Here is a 21,091-nt window from a genome sequence, read left to right as displayed (position 1 = left end):
AATGCATTAAACAATTGCATATACAAAATACTCTTATGTATGTCTTTGGAGTACATATATCTTTTTTTTTTTTCCCATAACCACAGTGCCATTATCAGGCTTAAAAAAAATATAATATGTGAGTTGTGCTAACCAATCCATAATCATTCTTTTATGATTCCTGGTTTTGGTTACTTTTCTTATTGCTGAGACAAAATACCTGACACCCAAAGTTAAAGGGGGAAAGGTTCGGCCTGAGTATGTAGCTCAGTGGCATAAGCACCTGCCTGGCAAGTGCAAGGTCCTGAGTTCAATTCCCTGTATTCTCCCACTGTAACAAAAGAAGGAAAGGTTTATTTCAGCTTAGTCCCTGGTTATCTGGCTCCATGGCAGAGAGGCATCACAAGGAGAAATATTCCATGACAGAATAGGCAGGAGGCAGCAAACATCAATAAGCAAGCCTGCCTTTCACATTTATTCTATCCAGGCACAAGCCTTTCAAATGTTGCCATTTATGCCTAGGGTCGAGGTGCTGTTTTAGTGAATCCATTCAATCACACACACAGAACTATGTTAATTCTAGTCAGTGGACTAATTTATTACCATCCACCCTTAATGCCAGTATCAAACCCTTAACCCATATTCATATACCTTGTAGATCGAGCCACCTCCAAAAAGTACCACCTAAGGCCACATGATGGTTTGAGGAGACATGTAATACAAACCATAACAATGTCAGAATGCCTTTTTTGGTAGTGATTTGTTTAAGTCAGAATCCAAATAAGCATTTGGTTTAGAGCAATCCAGTACACCTTCATCTCTTATTTAATGCTCCTTGGTGCAGATACTGGGTCAGTTGTCCTGTGGGATGTTGAACATTCTTGATTTGCTTCCTGTGTAACTGTGTAACTTGCTTTGCTATTGCCTGTCCTCAGTTTCCTATAACTGAAGTTAGCTGCGCAGTTTGATTTGAATCAGGTCTAAACTTTATATAAGTGTTCTCTGGGGTGGAAGATGATTATGCCTCGTGTCTCATCACATCAGGAGGTGCCTGGTACCTTGTCCTTTTAGTGAATGCTGAAGGAGTCTTCATCTCTTTAGTAGACAGCAAATCCATATTTTTGAAAAGAAAAATAATTGCACTGATAATTCTAATCTCAATATTCAATATAAACATTTGTTATTAAATATACAAATACACAGAGCCATGTGAAGCAGTTTAAAATGATGAAGTGAATGTCATCTGGTCAGGGCATGAGCTTTGCCACCCATCCCAGATCTGTCTGGTGGTGGCTCACACTGATAGCACCCTTCTTGTGAGAGCACCCCTATCCCTGCAGTTATCAGCAGCACTGGCTAACTTGGCTTTAGGATATTTTCTTTGTTCATTGGCTTGTTTTTTTCTGGTCTTTACATTGAGCTGTCTCCTTAACCCTATTTTTATTTCCTATTTTGAGACAGCATCTAGGTAAATTGCCAAGTGGCCCAGTCTGGGCTTAAACTTGGATCCTTTTGCCACCATCTCCTAGATTAACTCATTTTTTTTTTTTTAAACAGTGTGCATCACCCAACACTAAATACTAAAGACAAGACATTTTTGTCACATGTTCTCATCATTCCTTCAGTTTTTATAACCACAAAACCTCTTTTTTGTACCCAGAATTAGACTCATGACCTTGCATTTGCCAGGCAAGTGCTTGTGCCTCTGAACTAAATCCCCAGCCATTCCTTCAGTTTTTTTTTGTCTTTTTCCTTTTTATCGCTACCAGGGATCGAACTCACAACTGCCTGCTTGCAAGTCAGGCGCTTATGCCGCTGAACTAAATCCCCAGCCCCTATTCCTTCAGTTTTTAAAAGTCTTGTATCATTGCGGCATCAGAGCCATTAGCTTTTTACTTTTGTAACTACTATAAATTGTTCTATAGTTCATTTCAGATTTAATATTGAAAGACTTTTACTTTTTTTACACTTGAATATGCTCTCTTACACTGAAAATTCCAGTTCCTAACAGTAGTTATTGTTTATACTATTGTATGTATTTCAAAGTAGTATTCAAAATAACTTCTATGTTATGATTCATAAAATATTGACTGGAATTCAAGATTTTTAATGGCTGTATTTCTTTTAATTTTTAAAATATGCATACACATATACATATATTGTTTCATTAACCTCACACTAATGAAACAATACAATGTTTACACATGTGTCTTATTTTACTGAATATGGTCTCGAGTTGCATCTATTTACCTATAAAAGTCTCCAGTTTATCCTTCTTTGTGGCTGAGTAGCACTCTTATTATATAAAAATATCACATCTTTTTTTATCCATTCCTCAGTTGATGGACGCTTAGGTTTTTTCCAAGATCTGGCAATTACAAATTCTGCTGCTATTAACATGGATGCACATATATCACTGTGGTATGATGTTTTTAATTCTTTTGGGAAGATATGCAGTAGGGGAAAAGTTGGGTTGAATGGGACCTCTAGTCCTAGATTTTTGAGAAATCTCCACGTTAATTTCCACAGTGCTTGCACCAGTCTGCATCCCCACTAACAGTGGAGTAGTGTTCCCTTTTCACATTTGTTATTGGTTAATTTCTTGATACTAGCCATTCTTTCTGGGATGAGTTAGAATATCAGTGTTTTTTTAAATTTGTATTTCTCGAATGACCAGTGATGTTGAACATTTTTCATATATATGTTTGCTATTAGTACTTCCTCATCTGAGAAGTGTGTATTCATCTCAGATGCCCACTTTTGGATTGGATCTTAAATCTGGAAAGACAAATTTTTTTGAGTTCTTTATGTGTTCTCAATAGTAGTCCTTTGTCTGAGGTGCAGGTGGCAAACATTTCGTCCCATGTTGTGGGTTGTCTCTTCACTCTTTTGGTGGTTTCTCTTGCTGTGCAGAAGCTTTTCAGTAGGATGAGATCCCTGTTGCTGATTTTGAATGATAATTACTGTGTAATCAGTGTTTTGTTCATAAAACTACTCCAGTGTTTTCAAGAGCTTTACCTACTCTGTTGTCCAGCAGATTTAATGTTTCTGTTTTACTATTAAGATCTTTGATCCATTCTGATTTTAGCTTGATACATGTAAAAGATATGGGTCCAGTTTTAATCTCAGTTATTAATTTACTCTTTAGTATCTTTCTGTAAGTATGAAAAGGTGTGTTTGTATTTTCACATTTTCCTTTTCCACAAAAGATGGTGTTCTAGCCGGACATGGTGGCATTTGCTTATAATCTTAGTACTTGGGAGGCTGCGTGGCAGGAGGATCTTTGCAAGTTGGAGACCAACTTGGGCTACAGAGTGAGCTCAAGGCCATCCTGAACTGCATAGTGAGAACTAGTCTCAAAAAGACCAAAGAAAGAAAGAAAGAAAATTGGTGGCATTCTGTAGATGTTGTATATCTCACTTTATCACTTAGAAATACGTACGGAAATCACTCTCTCCGTAAAACTTTCACCCTCCGGTACAGCAGAGCAGTCCTCTGTATCAGTGTATCATGTTTGTCACAGTCTCACAGATGGATGTTGGGCTGCTTTCAGTCATTTGCCTGCTAATTCTGGGATATGTAATCTTATTTGTGAGTCATGGTTTATTTTGCCACTTTATCTCAGGGTGCATTTCTAGAGGTGAAATTGCTGGGGAGGATGATTTTTCTAGCTGTTTCACAGTTCTTATGGAGGCCTTTTCATTTTAAGAGCCCCACCAATTATATATCCCTTTAAAAGGCTGTTTAAAGCTAACTTTGTTTACACATTTTATGAGGAAAGAGTTTTCCCCATAGAACAGGACTCAGACTCTAGAGAAATACTTTCCCTCAGTGAGACTGAGTTGAGAAACAGGGGATCTGTGGAAGCCTGGGAAGACTGCCTGTTTGCATGAGCAGATGTTTTAAGTTGGAAAGACCATGTTTGAGATAGAGTACTGCTGCTTTTTACTTATCTCAGTTTGTGCATATCCAGGGACATCTTGTTTCAAGAGTAGCTGAGTTTAACTTCTGGTCAAAACAGCAGGCCACAAAGGGTGTTGTGTGTGAGAGGGATAGTAATTCAGAGTCTGTGAAAGCCTGTTGAGAAGGACAGAGTCATGGACACTGGTGTTTTAATGACAGAGTGAGCACTGTTTTCTACTACCTGGACTAAAAAACCATTTTGATCTGCTCTATAACGTTAACTGGACTGACTCCAGTTTAGTCTGTTTTGTGGTGCTAGAATGAAATACTTGAGCCAGGCTATTTTATTAATTCAAGAGGTCTGTTTGACTTAATTCTGGTGGCTGGGTTGTTCAGACAGCATAGTGTCAATATCTTGGTCAGGGCCCACTGGCTGCATCACAACATGATGGAGAAACAGAAGGCACACTGGTTGCAGGCAGAATGTGTGTTGTGACCTCAAAACAACTTTATAACACTTCGTTAACAACCTGCTATCTTGAGAAGTCACTCCTCAAGACCAATGGTAATCCCTTCAGAGGCAGTTTTCTCATGACTTAGTCACCTGGCATTGGTCTCTACCTCTTGAAATTTGTGCCACTCAATCTAGCCATGCTTTGAGCATACAAACTTTTGGGGAGAGAGGGGACACACCATATTCAAGCCATAGAAACCTCTTAAAAAATATGTCTTCACAGGCTTTTTGTTCATTTGTCTCTTTTAAATTTTGAGGAAGTAAAGAAAAATTGTTGAAGTATGAAGTAATGTGGAAAAAAAGGCTAATTGCTCAGAAGACAGCTTCTCAGCCTCTCAAATCTTAGGCTCTTAATTGAAGTCTCACACATGCATCCTTTGGACAGGACTGCCATGCGGTTGGTGCTTAGCAAGTGTCTGTCAAGGGTGAAAGAAGCGCCCTCTGCTTCTGTGGGTGGTCCCAGTACAAAGCACAGGCCCTAGTCAGACCTGGGTCACTCCTAGTTCTTCCATTCACACTTTGGTGATTAAGGGCATGTTACTTAACCACTCTGCCTCTGTTTTCTTATCTGTGAAACTGTCATAACGACAATAACCACACCTCAAAAGGTATTTTTCATTAGATAAACATTAACTTTTATTCTATCATATGGAAGTATTACTTTTTTTTTTTTTTTTTTGGTACCAGGGATCGAAACACAACCTCGCTCTTGCCAGGCAGGTTGCTTATACCACCAAGCTAAATCCCTGGCCCAGAAGTATTACATTTTGATATAATCAGATTAACCTTCTAGGGCTATACACAGTCAGACCGTGTTCATAGTACATACTAGATGTGATCAAAAGGTACTATGCATGTTTATGTTTTTTTATTGCAGTAAAACACTGTCATTAAACCTCCTCAAAATATTCCCCTTTGTTTCAGACATCCTTATCATCCCATCTTTGTTGGCCACTTTCTGAGGCAGTTCTGGAAGTCCTCATTTCTGTCTTTATGAGGTGTAATAAAAAATACTGCTTATTACAGTGTGTCCTTATCCACCTTCTTCACTGAATCTGGTGCAGTAGGATTTGTAGCTCTTCCCTTAAGTTAAAATGCCCATGAAAGTGTATGTTTTGAATAGTTCAAATCATCAAGGCAACCATAACAGCACAAGTAGAGAGCTCGTGAAAGATTTCCATAAGATGTCTTTTAAAAATTTTTAAACATTCATTGTATTTTTCAGTTACATATCGTGTGTGTACTTTTTACTGTTTTGTGTGAAGTGTATACTGTGTACAGAATACATAGCATACATGTAGTACTCAGTATGTTCTTTCGTATATTTTGTATATAATACTATGTTCATAATGCACATTATACATGTAATCCATGTTGTATTATAGTATATATTACACCTATAGCACTGTTTAAAGGTTCTAGTCATTTCTGCTTTTCACTGTAATGCTGTCATGACTGTGTAAGGGAGACTCCAAAGGCTACCTGACATGCCATGTCACCACAGACTGAGTGCTGAGGCAGAGTCCAGTCACCTCCCCTGTGTGTGTGTGTGTGTGTGTGTGTGTGTGTGTGTGTGTTAGCACCTTTTATTGAAGTGTGACCTTTGATGACAATATCTGTGTCAGCTGAGAAGGTGGAGGACACAACACAGAAATAATAATACTTTTAAAAAAATAGCTATTTTATATGGAGTAGATGACCCCCTCAGTTGTACAGCAAACATCGGTTCTTTATCTATACTAACTGCCCCCTCTTTGCCAGGCATGGTGGCGCATGCCTGTAATCCCAGGACTTGGAAGGCTGAGGCGGTAGATTTGCCATAAGTTCGAGGCCAGCCTGGGCTACAGAGTGAGTTCAGGGCCTGCCTGTGCTGCATAGCAAGACCAATCTCAAAAAAAAACCATAAATAAATAAATAAAATTTAAAAAATTTTAAAAAATTACCCCTTTTTGCCTACTCCCAAAAATCTACTAATGTTCAGCTAATACAGTATGCTGTTACCGAAATACCATCGGTATAGACAGCTTCTGGGAGAAAGACAGTGGGAGTTGCCAAAGCTCTAGATGGGTAAAGTGGCCGGTTTCTTCCATCTGGTGCCTGCAGCTGGCTGAGCAGCACCTTCAGGGAGGTTAGAGTCATTTGCCTTCTATTAAGCTATAGGATATTAAAGAGATTTTTTTAAATGTCCGGTAATGCTGCTCTTCTGTTTTTAAAAAATGTATCATTGTTAGTGTAGTGGACTTGTTATTATTTTTAGAGTGAATTAATATTTATAATACTTCTTTAGATTCCTAGCATGGCAAACTTTAATAAATTCCATACGCAAAATCTCTTTGGACCCCTTAACATTTAGTAGCATAAAGGGTCTTCAGACTGCATGGCTGCTCTGCAGGAATATTTTAGGAAGAGTAGGTTGATTTTTTGATGATTTGTGAAATTAATTCAAGCTTTTAGGAAGTGAAATGGTATAAAATAAAAAATCAGGGTACATTGCATGTAATTTTCGTGAAATTTTATTTCAGCTTCTTATGTAGTGCATAGAATAGTAATAGTTAATGGGTCAAAACCTTTGAAAACAAGCCCTGGAGAATCTTCTGCAGTGGGCCAGGGAACATGTACAAGCATATTCATTACTACGTTGTCAAAAAGTTTGGAAAGAACCAAATATCCATACCAAGGGAATGGATAAATAAATGTGAAAGTGTTACAATTGAGTCCTCTGTAGTACTTGAGAGAAATGTAATAGATGAGAAAGAAACCAGAAATACAACAGTTATATAAACAAGGAGCTTGGAAAAGATACTTTATGCTCTTGAGTATGTACTCAAGGGTAGGGCTATTTTGGAACAGGTCAGAAAAGCCACCAAATTCAAGATGGTTAGTGCCTGTGGAGAAGGAAGTGCAGACGATAGGCAAAGGAACATCAGCCAAATCCGTGGTTTTATTTTAAAGGTGACTTCATACTGTCCTTTGTCAGTCCTTGTCATTTGGAACGTAAGTGTGTGTGTATTTTCTATGTTGTGTAGCTGATAGTTTCCACAAGAAAAACGATCAATTAAAGTGTGGGACGTAGATGGGGAAAAATTTTGATGAGGAAAGGTTTTAGTCTAGAAAATAGGAAGTCGTAATTTATCAGTTAGCAGATAATTGTAGTCCTGCTAGCCTGTAGCTTGCTATTCCTTGGGGCTGCTGCAGCTCAGATCGAGGAACCCTGTATTGAGATTGCATGTCAGCATGAGCACTCTGCAGGTGCTGCCGCATGTCTTCCTGACAGTAACCATGTGAAGTAAGTGCCATGTTTTCTGCATTTTACAGATTAAAAAAACAAAAAACCCCTGGGGCCTGAGTTACATGCCCACTGGCCAGCCAACAGCCTGAGAAGGTAGAAACATTTGGGTTGGCCTGGACAAGTTCTAAGGTTCTTTGTTTCAGCTTACCTGGGATGTAAAGTGAATGCATGAATGGTTTTTTAATGATATAGTTGGGGATCTTTATAGTAAAAGATAAAATAGTCGTAAAATGTCATTGTAGTTTTTTGTATGTCTGCCCATTACTTTAAAGACAAAACAAAACAGCAGTTATAACAGAAACCAGTTGGACTTGGTTGTTCTTTCTTGGCGATAGCTTTGAAAGCAGGAAAAGCTGTGGATGGTCAGCACCTCTGGATTGGTGTAAAGGACATTTACAGCTCTGTAGCTTTTGGAGTTTCTAAGTTTGGTAGCATGGGTATTGCAATTAACCTTTTTCTTTCTATCCATTTCTTCTCAGGAGTACTTCTTGCAAGTCGAGCTGACAAGTAATGTTTTAAAAACAGGAGTGGTTCACTGCTGTGTGGAGCAGTGCAACAATGCCATCCCTGTAGACACTGTCCTCACCATGAAGAAACTGCCGATCACCTACGTATGTTTGCCATCTGTAGACTTTAATTACATACATTAGATTGCTTATGAACTATGTACTTAGCTGAGTTTTGGGTAAGGTATATAGATCTTTTTGTAATCCTTTTTTAAAGAACTTTTTGTATGTACAGCATAATAAAGGTGAGGTCTGCCCTTACGTTAGACAGCGTAATCAAGACTCAGGATGCGTGGTACTGTTTGGACAAGCTAATTGACCGTTCTGTTTGGGGGATGGGTGGTGACCAGACATTGCAGAGGAGAAATCCTTTTGTGGAGCTCAGTGTCTTTTTTTTTTTTTTTTGGTGCTGGAGATTGAACCTAGAGCCTCACACATGCTAAACCCATATTCTACCACTGCACTATACTGCAGTGTATAGTTCTTTCTCTCTTCACTTTCACAAATTTTAGATAGAGGATTTGATAGAGTGATTCTGTCCCAGACAGTAGTGCTGTGGGAAGTGTTATCTCTGAGGGTTTGTAGAGTTGAAAATGTCAGACTCGTAATTGTCACTGGGCAATTGTGATAGTTCAGCACTTTTCGGTATAAAATCCTGTCCTAGATCATTTCTTCACCAGTTGTTCTTGTCTATCATTGCAGAGCAACAGGAAAGAAAACAAGGGTGGCTACCTGTGCCACTCCTGTGCAGAGCAGCGCATTGGGCCTCTGGCCTTCCTGACTGCCTCTCCAGAGCAAGTACACTCCATGGAACCCACAGTGGAGAACATAGTGCTGCCCAGGCATGAGGCCCTGCTCTTTCTTGTCTTCTGAGGCCAAGTTGATCATTCTTCATGGTGCAGAGTGGCTTGCCATGGTCTCCCAAGAGCTGAAGAAAGCCAGCGTGGGCAAGGTTCCTGCTCACCTGAGACTGAACAATCACAGAACATTTTCCAAGGAATAATAACCCAACCAGAGTTGGACCTGCCATTTCTCCATTTCCTCCAGATAGCCAGTTACCACTTGCCTGTCCTCCATATTTATCAGGTCAGGGAAGTGGGGATATTCTTTTGATAAAAACATTTTATGTATTTAAACTTTTATTACAAGATTTCAATTAAACAGGCATTGCAACGCTGGCATGCCACAATGACATCTTGCTCCAACGCTGTTTCTAAACTTTCTCCTCTGCCCATTTTCTCTTTTCAGCAGCTTATGGAATTTTCATGCCATGGGCAATCACAGGAGTATAACACATAGTGTGTGTCTTTGTCTTTGTGGGACTCACATTTTAAACAGGGAAATGGCAACATGCTTTAAAAAGTACAAAGTGAAAATAGCCAGGCTTAGACTTGTTATGTTTCCTGAAGATCAGAAACACTTTTAACGAAAATGATGATTGACTACTGTGGAAGAGACAGAGTTAGTAGAAGAGAAATGGGAAGTTGTTTCCTGGTTTAGTGTGCATGGGGTGCTAGGTGGAAATCGTAATGAAGTTAATAATTCTTAGAAAAAACACATCACAGAGCTGTACATGGGTGTGATATTGGGCGTTTTTGCCATTCAGTTTTAGGATGCTAGTGGCGGGTGGAGGGGTAGACGTATCACCCAAAGAATACAGCACATTTGGCTGAGCTGTGCCAAGCAGACTCCAGCGTCTAGAGACATCACTTCTTTTTAGAAAGATCATTCCAGATACAGTTGGAAGGATGTTTTAAGAAGATTGGATACGTTGGGGGTGTAGCTCAGAGGCATAAGTGCCTGTCTGCCAAGCACAGGGTCCTGAGTTTAATTCACAGCACCCAAAGAAGAAGAAGGAGAGGAAGGGGAGGAGGAAAGAGGAAGGAGGAAGAGGATGAGGGAGAAGATTGGATATGTTAAAAGGCAAACGATTGTATTGTCAGCAAGACATGACAGCTGATGGTCTGGACCAAGGAAATTGTAGGGGGAGCTGTGATTAGAGAGTGGATACATAGGTCAAAGGTACCCATATGAGCAGCTTTGGCATCACCTGGCCACTTATTAGAAATAAAATTTCTCAGTCCCCACCCCATACCTAGGGGATAGGACTCGGGCTGATTCCCTGCAGTTGGTATTTCATTAGCTGTACAGGTGATTCTGTGCACTCTAAATTTGAAGAACTTCTGGTCTTGATACTAAGAAGATATAATCAGTAAATCTTAGTGTTTAGATGGGTGTCATCACTCAGTGAGGGAACATCAGTGTAACTCCCATTTTCTGGCTGCCTTTCTAGGTGGTAAGGATATCTTTTAATAGAAAAGAAGATAAGACTTGTATAAAAACAAGGATGAATTTGACTTTGAAATTTTGTATCTGAGGGTACTCATGAAAAATCCAAGTAGAATTGTCCGGGAGGCTTTTGCATACTGGATCCATTTTCTTTCTTTTTTTCCTGAAATTTGTTTATTTTGCTGATGCTCAACTTTTTAAAATTGGTTTACTACTTGCTTTTTTTTTAAAATCCATTTTATCAAAGGATAAAAAAACTACAACAAAATTTCAATACACGTGAATTGGGGCAACAATGGTACATACATTGTGCATTGTCATCCCCAAATCATTCACCTAGAGCACAGGACATCTGCATTCAACTGTCTGAACAATACCAGTACAAATCTTTCTCTTCAGTGAACTCGGAGAAATCAGTAGTATAACTATCTTAAATGTTTTTATATACATAGACACACATATACATATACATATACATATACATATTACTACTTGTTTCTTAATGTTTGCTCTATTTTCTGTTTTCTCATCTTACCCCCATGACATGTAGTGTGTTTTGTTGAAGTCCATATTTCAGTAAAGTACTGGACTGGAAATAAGGGTTTTAGTTGTAGGTGTAGAAGAGGTAGTTGAGGTGTTCGCTTGAAGAATTTTGATGAGCTTATCTAGGAGAGTATAAAGAATGAGAAGACCAGAGATACCGGAAATGAGCCTGAGGACTGTGAGGGAGGGCGAAGGAAAGCAAGAGAGCTCTTGCAGAGAAATGACGCTGGTCCCAGAGGAATGGCTAGCATGATGGAGTTGTTCCTGAATTCAAGAACAGTGAACATCAGCAGCCAGTGCTGTAAAGGGTCCAGTAAAGATGGAGAGATGTTTCTGTAGCTGACCCCTTGGAAGAAGTATGATGTTAGCCAGTCAGTTTCAGTAAAGCTAAAATGCAGTGAGCTAAAATGCAAGAGGAGATTAGTAATCTTGTGGATAAGATTTATCTGTTTGTATTGGTTTCTTCCTAAAACCATATTAAAATGGCAGAAGTTGTTTTTTTTTAATTTTAAATCATGAGAGCAAAGAAAATAGACAAAAGCCATAAAAATGTAGAGGTTGAGGTTGGGAAGCCTGTGTACATCCTCAAGGTAATCCAAGCTGCTTCAGCAGAAACAATGACAATAACATTAAAAGTTCCTAAGGAAGCAGGCCATGCAGATGACCTAGTGGAATAAATCTGTAATAATCAGACCCACCCACCTACCACCACATTCAGGTGCTCAGTGTCAATTAGAACCTTGGTGCTCTACGTTTAAGTAGGAGGAATCAAACAAGGATTAGAGATACCTGAAAAGTGCCTCCAAGATGAAAGTTGGATATTAAAATCAAAGAATCAACCTGGAGGAAGGAGTCTGTGCCAGAAGAAAGCACCTGAATGTCTATGATATATCCAGAAAATAAGATGCTGCATTTGTGAAATTAATACTTGCAGACAGAAGTGTGAAAGTAGTAAAAACCTTCATGTTGGAAGGATAAGTTCAGAAAACAGAAAGTGGAACAAAGATTACAAGACAAGGAAATAATTTAAGACTACATAATAAAAGAGTTTTAGGAAGATAATTCTCTTCCCCCCAAAAAGTAAAGAAAGATTAACCAGAACTGATGAAAGAGGTTTCTGTATTGAAATGTCCCACAAAATGCTTACCAAATGAGCAAAAATAGATGTCTAGTGAGCAAAGCGTGTCAGGTAGGTATGACGACCACTACACAATGGAAAGTAATGAGAACATTAATAGTGGAAATTTCAGAGCAGCAGAAAGAAAGATCCTGCAAGCTCCCAGAAGAAAAGAAGCTTTATGTAAAGGGTCAGGAATCAAAATGTCTTCAGATTATGCAGTGTCAGAATTGTACAACTGTCGTTTAAGAAATTGAAGGGAAAACTGGGTGTGGTGGCCCTTCCCATGGGATCCACGGGGTGTGTGTAACCCCAGCAGCTGGGAGGTTAAGGCAGGCGAATCATGATTTTGAGGTCACTCAGGACTCACTCTCACTCAGTGAGAATCTATCTGATTAAAACAAAAATCTCTAAACCTGGCCAGGAAGTCATTAAAGTCTCAGCACTCTCATGCCTCCAGTTTTATTGGCCTGTTCTTCTGCCTTCCTCCAGAAGCCACTGGAGGATGTGGGTCAGTGAAGTGAGGAAATAAGATTTTTTTTCAGTAATCCAATCAAAAATATTAATATGGTCTTCTATTTAACACACCTAAACACCCTTGCTGTTGTATCCTTCAGGGCACTTTTCTTTCCCTCTCTTTATTATAACAAAATTTACACATTTTGGGCTTTATTGCTCCCTTAGATCTTACTACTTTTTTTTTTGTAAGAGAATAAAATCAAGCATGATAAAGCTGTCAGTCAAAACCAACGATAGACAGCACATGATGTAAAAACAGAGTACAAGGTTATCAACAATGGTTACCATAATGCCTCTTGCTTCCTTAAGAAGGATTGTCTATCTCATTAGGTATTATAAAGTTGAACAAAGCAGTAGAGAACAGGACCAATAAAACCTAAACATTGTAAATCTTACAGAACCTCAAAAGAGGATAATAGTCAAACCAGAATGGGCATCAAGTGAATCTTATTGCCTTCAAAGTAGTTGCCTATACTTTCATACTTAATACTATCATACAGAGCAGAACAGAGTCTTATCAGTCAAAACAAGATAGTGGGAGTATTACAGGACTTCAAATCATGTTAATAGGAAATCAAAAAAGTTACTATAATATATCCTAGTTTTTTTTAATTTTTTCCCCTTAGTTTAAAAAGGAAATTTAAAAAATTAAACAATTTTTTAATGAATAAGGGAGAGGTTGAGATAAAAGGGGGCATAACAACATAATACAGGTTAAAGCATGACACTTTCAGCAACCTAGTGCTTCACCACCAAATAATCTTGTGGATAAGATTTATCTGTTTGTATTGGTTTCTTCCTAAAACCATAGGAAATATGGTTTCCAAATAACCTGACTTAATAGTTACTATAGTGTCTTTTTCCTTGCAATATTTGAATATAACTTCATATGCTATAGCATCAAGTGGATGAAAGCATTGTAGAGTACTTAGAACCAGCTAATAGAAAAATGAACAATGGTTTCTATATTGTCTCTTTGCTTATAACAGTTTTTGTTTATACTACCACATACGATAAAATCCAGCAAGATACAACCTGATAAAATCAATGGAGACAGAAGAGCCATAGTTTGGTGTGGCTTCAAAACAAGATGGTATTAAATCAGCACTAGCTATTATGATGTCTTATTTTCTTCAAAACAGTTAGTTGTTCATTGCATCACAGGCCATAATGTCAAATAGCCCAAAATAAAGCCATTCCAATTAATGAGTGAAAACTATAAAGCTTCAAGGCCACATAATGGGGAATCATGGTTACCACATACTTTTATATATTTGAATCATTTCTTACACTAGGGAAACTATTTGGTGTTCACAGATGCGAGTTTGATTTGTTTCACTTATGAGTATGGTTTTAAGCTGCACCCATTTATTGATAAGTATCTCAATGTGATCCTTCTTTATAGCTGAGTAGTACTCCATTGTATAGAAATACCACATCTTTTTTATCCATTCCTCAGTTGATGGACACTTGGGTTGTTTCCAAGATCTGGCGATTACAAATTGTGCTGCTATAAACATAGGTGCGCATATATAACTGTGGTATGATGCTTTCAGTTCTGGGAATATGCCTAGAAGTGGAATAGCTGGAATAAATGGGATTTCCAATCCCAGCTTTTTGAGAAATCTCCAGACTGACCTCCACAAAGGTCAGTCTACACTCCCACCAACAGTGTAGGAGAGTTCCTTTTTCCCCCGCAGCCTCTCCAGCACTTGTTGGTTTTCTTGATTCTAGCCATTCTTTCAGGAGTGAGATGGAATCTCAGTGTGGTTTTAATTTGCATTTCCCTAATGACCAATGATGACGAACATTTTTTCATGTATTTATTTGCCATTTGTATTTCTTCATCTGAGAAGTGTGTATTCATCTCAGATGCCCATTTTTGGATTGGGTCTTTGAATTTTGGGGGTCTGAGTTTTTTTAAATTCTTTATGTGTTTTAGACAAAAGTCCCTTGTCTGAGGGGGAGTTCACTAAGATCTTTTCCCAGTTTGTGGGTTTTCTTTTCACTATGCTGGAGATTTTTTTTGACTTACAGAAACCTTTTAATAAGAGGTGGTCCCAGTTATTGATTCTGGGAAGTATTTCCCGTGCAGTTTGAGTCCTGTTCATGAATTCTCTACCTACCCCTATGTCTTCAAGGTTTCTACCTAATTTGTCTTCCAATAGATTTATTGTTTCTGTTTTAATATTCAGATCTTTGATCCATTTAGATTTTACTTTAGTACATGGTGATAGGCTTGGGTCGAGTTTTAGTAGGAAATAAGATTGGGGGATGACATTTCCCTGGGAAACAGTACTGGATTTAGGCAGGAAAGAGACCAAGGCACCCAGGGCATGGAGGCACCAGAACACATTGGAGTGGAGCCTGAGGCTCTAGGTGCAGTCTCTGTTAAGGAATGAGCTTAGTAAATACCAACTGTCCCTGAATATATGTTTATTTTCTACTAGTACACGATGGTGATGATCGTGATGGACTTTGTACCTGTACATAACACATCTTAATTCTTTTCCATCTCTTTTCCCTCCCCTTTCTTCCTCTATCTCTTGATCCCCTTTGCATTTGAAAAAATACCTGCCTTCTTCCTAATACTTCTTTCATCTGGCCCGTTATTTATATTTCAAGTTTCTTACATAAACCATGCAATCTTTAAGCATATGTATCTTATTTATTTCACTTAACATTATGGTCTCAAGTTGAATTCATTTTCATACAAATAACTTGTTTATCTTTTGTGGTGGTAGTACTCCACGGTGTATGAATACTACATTTTCTTTTATCCATTTATCAGTTGATGAACATACAAGTTGCTTACAAGATTTAGCTATTATGAATTATGTGTTATAAACACGGGTATGCATGTATCATTGTAATATGATGTCTTTAACTTTTGGGAAGATACCTAGAAGACAGCAGAGTGTCGAGGCTGGAGTTAATGTCAAGAATAGAAAACTAAGCAAATAGAGATGTTTTAAAAGGCAGCTGTTTTGGAAAGATTTGCTGCCGGTGAATGAGAATTGCCTACTGATGGTAGAGATTACTGTAGGATCAAAGAAAGTGTGACACCAATCTAGGATTGCTTAAAAAACTGTTTAATAAATGTTTACAAATGGAAGTATGTCTTGGGAGGCAGGCAGCAGTGCAGGCAGAAAGGGGTTATGTGCCAAGCTAGACACAGGTGGGCCACTGCGCCAACTGGAAGGTTCCTGACCCTTCTCAAGCACAGTATATTCTTACTGTGTCTGCTAAGAAATAGTCTAGATGTCAGTGACAGGCATAACATTATCAGTTTATAATATAAATGTCATCTAGAAGGCAAAATGGTGGTTATAAACAAGATGGCTGTAGAATGTCTAGCTGGATCTGAACTTTGATTATTTGGAAGGCAATAAATTGTGCAAAAGAGACCAGCCTAGCTGGGTATGACAGTGATTCCATATTATTAACATCAGCATGTGTATTAGAGGTAGGGAATGTGTGAACCTGGGGAAAGAGGGGAGTAAACGAGCTGTTTCCCCAGCCTTCAAAGCAGGTGATCAGTTACAGGTCTCAAAACTAAGTGGAAACCAGTGTGAGATGACATGGAGATGAAGGGAGTACCAAAACAACCAGTGAAAAGGTTTGTAAGTATTTTTCTTTTGAGGAGAGGTGACTGGGAAGGTAGGGAACTTTTTTTTGGTAATCACCTTTAAGTAACTTGTTGACTATAAGCTGTGCATTTATACATTACAACTATCAAATACCAGTGGGAAGGAAAATGGTCTCTGTGTAGAATGGTCTCAAAAAAAGCAAGGCTGGGAAGAGGTTCTCGACATTAGGACAGAGTCCCTGAACATAGTTTTTCTTTTGCATTTTAAAAGTGGGTGATTCAATGGTACAGGATTTTTTTTTAAGTAATCATTTTCTTTTTTTTTTTTTTTTTTTTTTTTTTTTGGTCTTTTTCGTTTTTATCGGTACCAGGGATCGAACTCACGACTGCCTGCTTGCAAGGCAGGTGCTTATGCCGCTGAGCTAAATCCCCAGCCCCAGTAATCATTTTCTTAATACATGTTTTCCTAATCTGGACCCATAATAATCCAGCAGCACTGTGATCAGTTGTTCCATAACCACATAACCAAGGGTCACTGATACTCTAACACAGTAGGAATCTTAATGACCCTTTGTCTTGCCACCTCTACTAAGCCAGTTCCACATTTTAGGGCCTATTACAATATCCACTTTTTTGTTGTTGTTTGTTTGTCTTGTTTTTTTGAGATAGGGTCTCACTGTGTAGGCCAGGCTGACCTCAAGCTTGCAGCCGATGTACTGCCTCAGTCTTGATTCTGTGATTACCGGTGTGCGCCACCACACCAGCGCCAACATCCATACTTTGCATTACCACATTCAGTATCTATGGTTTTTGCTGTGAATAAGCAAAACTCTCAAGGACCTTAAAAGTGTGATGACTTGATGCAGGAGTCCAGAGCAGACGTTACTAGGGATCTTGTCTCAGTTATGTAACAGTACTGAAGAACTTGGTGTTTTCCATGTGCTGTCATCCTTGTGACAGCTGTGCCCAGCCTGACCTCTCTGGTGACCAGTTGTCCAGGGTGTTTCAGGCATTGTGTGCAGACACAGCTATATCAGAAAGAGGGCTAAGCTTGTCTTTGTGTCTCTTAGTAGTAAGAAAACCCCAGAAGCCTCCCAGTTGAGGCCACAGGTTGTCAAAATGGGATTAATTTACCATTCCTAAACCTCTCACTAGGAAGGAGGACTGTTGGAAGGGGTAGCTGGTGTGACTCTATAGGACTCAGGATGAGAACCCAGAATCCCTTCCAAGCTCTCTACCTTCGGCTGTCCTAGGCTGTCCCTCTGTTGCCTCTGCATCCTCCAGGAACACTGAAAACACCTGCAACCACTTGCAGCCCTACTTTGTCCTAGAGCAACGGGAATTGGCTGGGATGCATTTATCTCAAAGAGAGTTTTGAAGACTACACATCTGTTTTGTAATTAGTACTTTTGGCTCTTGTTCCAAAGATGTGAAATATCAGCTCTAGATCGAGAACTTCCTATATTTGGCGCAGGGATGTCTACTGGAAGGAAATGCCTGGGTGGAGCCAGAGACGTGGCATTGAGATCACAAGGTTCTGCTGATTGGCAGAATCTTTGCTCTTCAGGCTGCTTTTGTTTCGGTTTTAACAGAGTTTCTGGGCAATCCTCCTAGAATCCCTGCTCCTCTGAGGTTTGATGCTTCACAGTCTACTTCTGCCTTCTTACCAGCCCATCTGCCCGACTGCTGTGCTCTTTCTTGCCTGAGCTGGATGCTTGCTTCTCAGTTTGTGTCTTTGCCTGTCCCTCTTCCTGTTTAGAATACTCCTGGGCATTTATTTAAATTCCACTCACCCCACCCCCAACACATGCTGATTCTAAAGAGATCCTTGAATATTTAGATTTTTTAGTGATTTCTGCCTTTACAGAATTTGTGTAACATATTCACAGTTCTGTAGCATTTATTGTCTTGTAGTGTAAGTTGCTTTGCTCTGTTGTTTGTTTTGATGTTTTCCCTTTCTGGCCAGGCTAAAGCCTATCCGTTGTCTATTTTCATTCCATCCCTTTGTCCTACCTCCCAATTTTCCCTCTCCCTCTCGCATTGAACCCAGGACCTTTGCACTGAGCTGTACCTTCATCCCTTTTTAAATTTTTATTGTGAGAAGGATATCAAAAAGTCATTATTTGCCCAGCAAGGCTCAAACTTGTGATCCTCCTGCCTCCACCGCTCAGAATGCTGAGATTACAGGTATATCCCACCATGCCCCAGTTAGGTTGTACAGTTCTTGAAAAACAAGTCTCAGATGTGATCTCAGGCCTTTGTGAGAGGGACAGTGCATGTGCTGTCACCCTCACTTTATAGTTGAGTGGTGCCAATCCAGATAGCTCATGTATTTTTTCCAAATGGTGGGCAGTGAATGAACATTTGGCACTCAGGTTTCTAAGTCATGCCCTTTCCCCTGTACAGTGGAGTATTTAGTAATTATCACATTAAAACAGAACTGTGAGTAAGGGCTACAAGAGCTCAGAGACAGATTGGCACCTCTGAGTAGGCAAAAGGCTCACTGGAGAGGAGCTGAGCAGGCTCTGGAAAGGTGGATGCAGACAGGACAGTGCAGCAGTGACTGCTGGACTAAGCATGCGCCCTGGGCCTGACCCATGAGAGGCCCGGTGGCCAGCTCCCAGGGAAGCAGTGGAAACAGGATAGTGCATGGACAGAGCGCTGGACGGCCTTTGGGAAGCAGTGGTCCGGCTGCATGGCTGCTCTGTGTGATCTGAGAGCCTGAGGTACTCGGGGTCACCTGGAGAGCAGGCTTGCTTTTGCAGCACAGCACTTCAACCAAGGAAGAAACGGTAGGGCATTAACAGACAGAAAAGGGCTGCTTCACGGGACAAAGCAGAGGAGATGCGTGAGTCCACATTTCTCCCCTGACCACCGTCCCTTTCAGTACCCAGTGAATACTCAGCCTTTCAGCTAGGAAACTTGGGACTGCAGATTCAGCGTCTGTTGCTTAGCAGTTTAGGGGCTCCAACTCTGAAGTTGTATTTTCAGGTATCTGGTGTGGCATCTCTAAGGCATGAAATTCAACATGGTTCTAGGAAGTCTTTAAGTTTCAGCGTATGGTTTGAATTGAGAATTTAGGGATTTTAGCTTTTTATTCTCATTTCTAGCTTTTTCAGTGCCGTTAGAAGCCATTAAAAGGCACACACTTGTAATCCCAGCACTCTGGAAGGCTGAGAAAAGAGGACTGCAAGTTCAGCCTTGGTGCGAGCAACTTAGTGATTGAGTGGTGTAGTCATCGTTTTTAAAAAACCACTGCAATGTAGCTCAGTGTGAAGGACCAGGGTTCAGTCCCCAGTAATCCCCTTCCCTGCCCTATAGTCCCCACCCATCTGTGGCCTTTGCTTACTTATATGGTACAGCTTTAGGCTTGAAGCAGAGCCATCTCCAGAGCTGACCATTAATGACCTGCTGCCCTGTAAACATCTGGTGAACTAACGTACTGCGTGGACGGGCTGCTCAGAACATCAGTGAAACCTGCCCTTTTTCTCCTCTCTAGGGCACATAACCAAGCACAGATCTGCATTACTTCCCTGCCTCTCTGTCATTCTCCATAGGTCTGCCTGGCACATATCAGGAAGGTTTCAGTGACAAGTAATGAAAATAAAATCTGTTCAAAGGGAAAAAAATTTGGAAGACTATTAGGGGAAGGAAGGAGTACACTAAGTATAGTGTCTTCTTGTGTATAAATTCTGGAACAGTATTCGCATATTAATTTGAGTATCAAGTGGTGAAGGCAGAGGAATCTATGGTTTGAATTGGGCTGCTCCTGCCTCAAAGGGGCACAGACTTGTGTGGGAAGACAAGTAGACTCAGAGTGCTAATTGCTTTTAAAAAAAATTTATTCTAAAGCCATGATGAACTCTTGTCTAACAGTAAAAGGCCCTTAATGAAGTGGAGTGGGCCATTAGAGACATGGGGATATATTTAAGTGTGTATGTTGATTCCTGTTTTGCTACTTTTTAATTTCTAGAAGAATATTTTTAAAGACAAGAAGCTAAAAGAATCTTATTTTTTGATCAAGGAAAATCAAGGCAAAATATGAAAGATGAATGATCAATTGTCTTCGTAGAAAACATTTGTGGAGGGCAAGAAATGAGGGAAGGAAAGCATGTGTATTATTTAGAGGTAGAGCCAGCTGGTGACATTTGGGCTAACAGCTTAATAACTGCAGAGCTTTCAGGTCCATTGGACTTTTATGTACCTTTTCAACTTCAAATATTAATTTTAGAAATGAGTGTTGCTGGGCCTGGTGGCACATGCCTGTAATGCCAGCACTTGGGAGGCTGAGACAAGAGGATGGATGCAAACTCAAGGCCGGCCGGCCTGAACTGCATAGCAAGACCCTGTCTCAAAAGAAAAAAAGAAAATAAATAAATAGATCCTTCTGAATAGCAGGTGCTAAACCCTACATCATGTTCATTCATTCATCCAGGATATATTGGTGTTTACAGAGTGCTGAATACAGAAAAAAGTTTTGTTTGCCAATGGCCCTGCCAAGTATGGTAGACGGTAACAAAAATGGCTTCCCTTGAGCCCTTCTCTCCATTTGTCATGCTCCTTCTCTTGAACCTGAACTGGCCTTGGGGCTTGCTTTGATCAGTGTAATGCAACACCAGTGCTGTGCAGTGGTTTCTGGTCTAATCTTTAAGGGGCCTGACAGTTTCTACTCTCTCAGTCACCTTGTGAGCAATCTGACTGGACCAAGACCACCATGCTGTGAGCAAGCCCAAGCAGCGATGTGGAAAAGCTTCTGTTAATTTTGATGAAAATCCCTAAACTGATGATTTGGGAAGTCTGTGAGAAGTGACATCTGGAGCGCTTCCAGCTGCATGTTGATGGG

General features: G+C 39.8%; 1 protein-coding gene across 3 annotated transcripts in view; it reads left to right on the top strand.

The window, feature by feature from the left end:
* Fbh1 (F-box DNA helicase 1) overlaps nucleotides 1–9,385 on the top strand; it is a 57,374-nt gene extending 47,989 nt beyond the window's left edge. For all 3 annotated transcript variants that reach the window (XM_063260171.1, XM_063260172.1, XM_063260173.1), the window contains 2 exons: nucleotides 8,165–8,296; nucleotides 8,894–9,385. In XM_063260171.1, coding sequence (XP_063116241.1) covers nucleotides 8,165–8,296; nucleotides 8,894–9,064 — 303 coding nt within the window. In that variant the 3' untranslated portion in view covers nucleotides 9,065–9,385. The remainder of the gene's footprint in view (nucleotides 1–8,164; nucleotides 8,297–8,893) is intronic.
* The last annotated feature ends 11,706 nt before the right edge of the window (nucleotides 9,386–21,091 follow it).

This window comes from Cavia porcellus, unplaced genomic scaffold (genome assembly GCF_034190915.1).
Source record: "Cavia porcellus strain 051 isolate PalLab524CR breed Dunkin Hartley unplaced genomic scaffold, mCavPor4.1 scaffold_13, whole genome shotgun sequence".
NCBI lineage: Eukaryota > Metazoa > Chordata > Mammalia > Rodentia > Caviidae > Cavia > Cavia porcellus.
The sequence above is the reverse complement of the archived record's forward strand: the minus strand, read 5'-3'. Positions and strand labels throughout refer to the sequence as shown.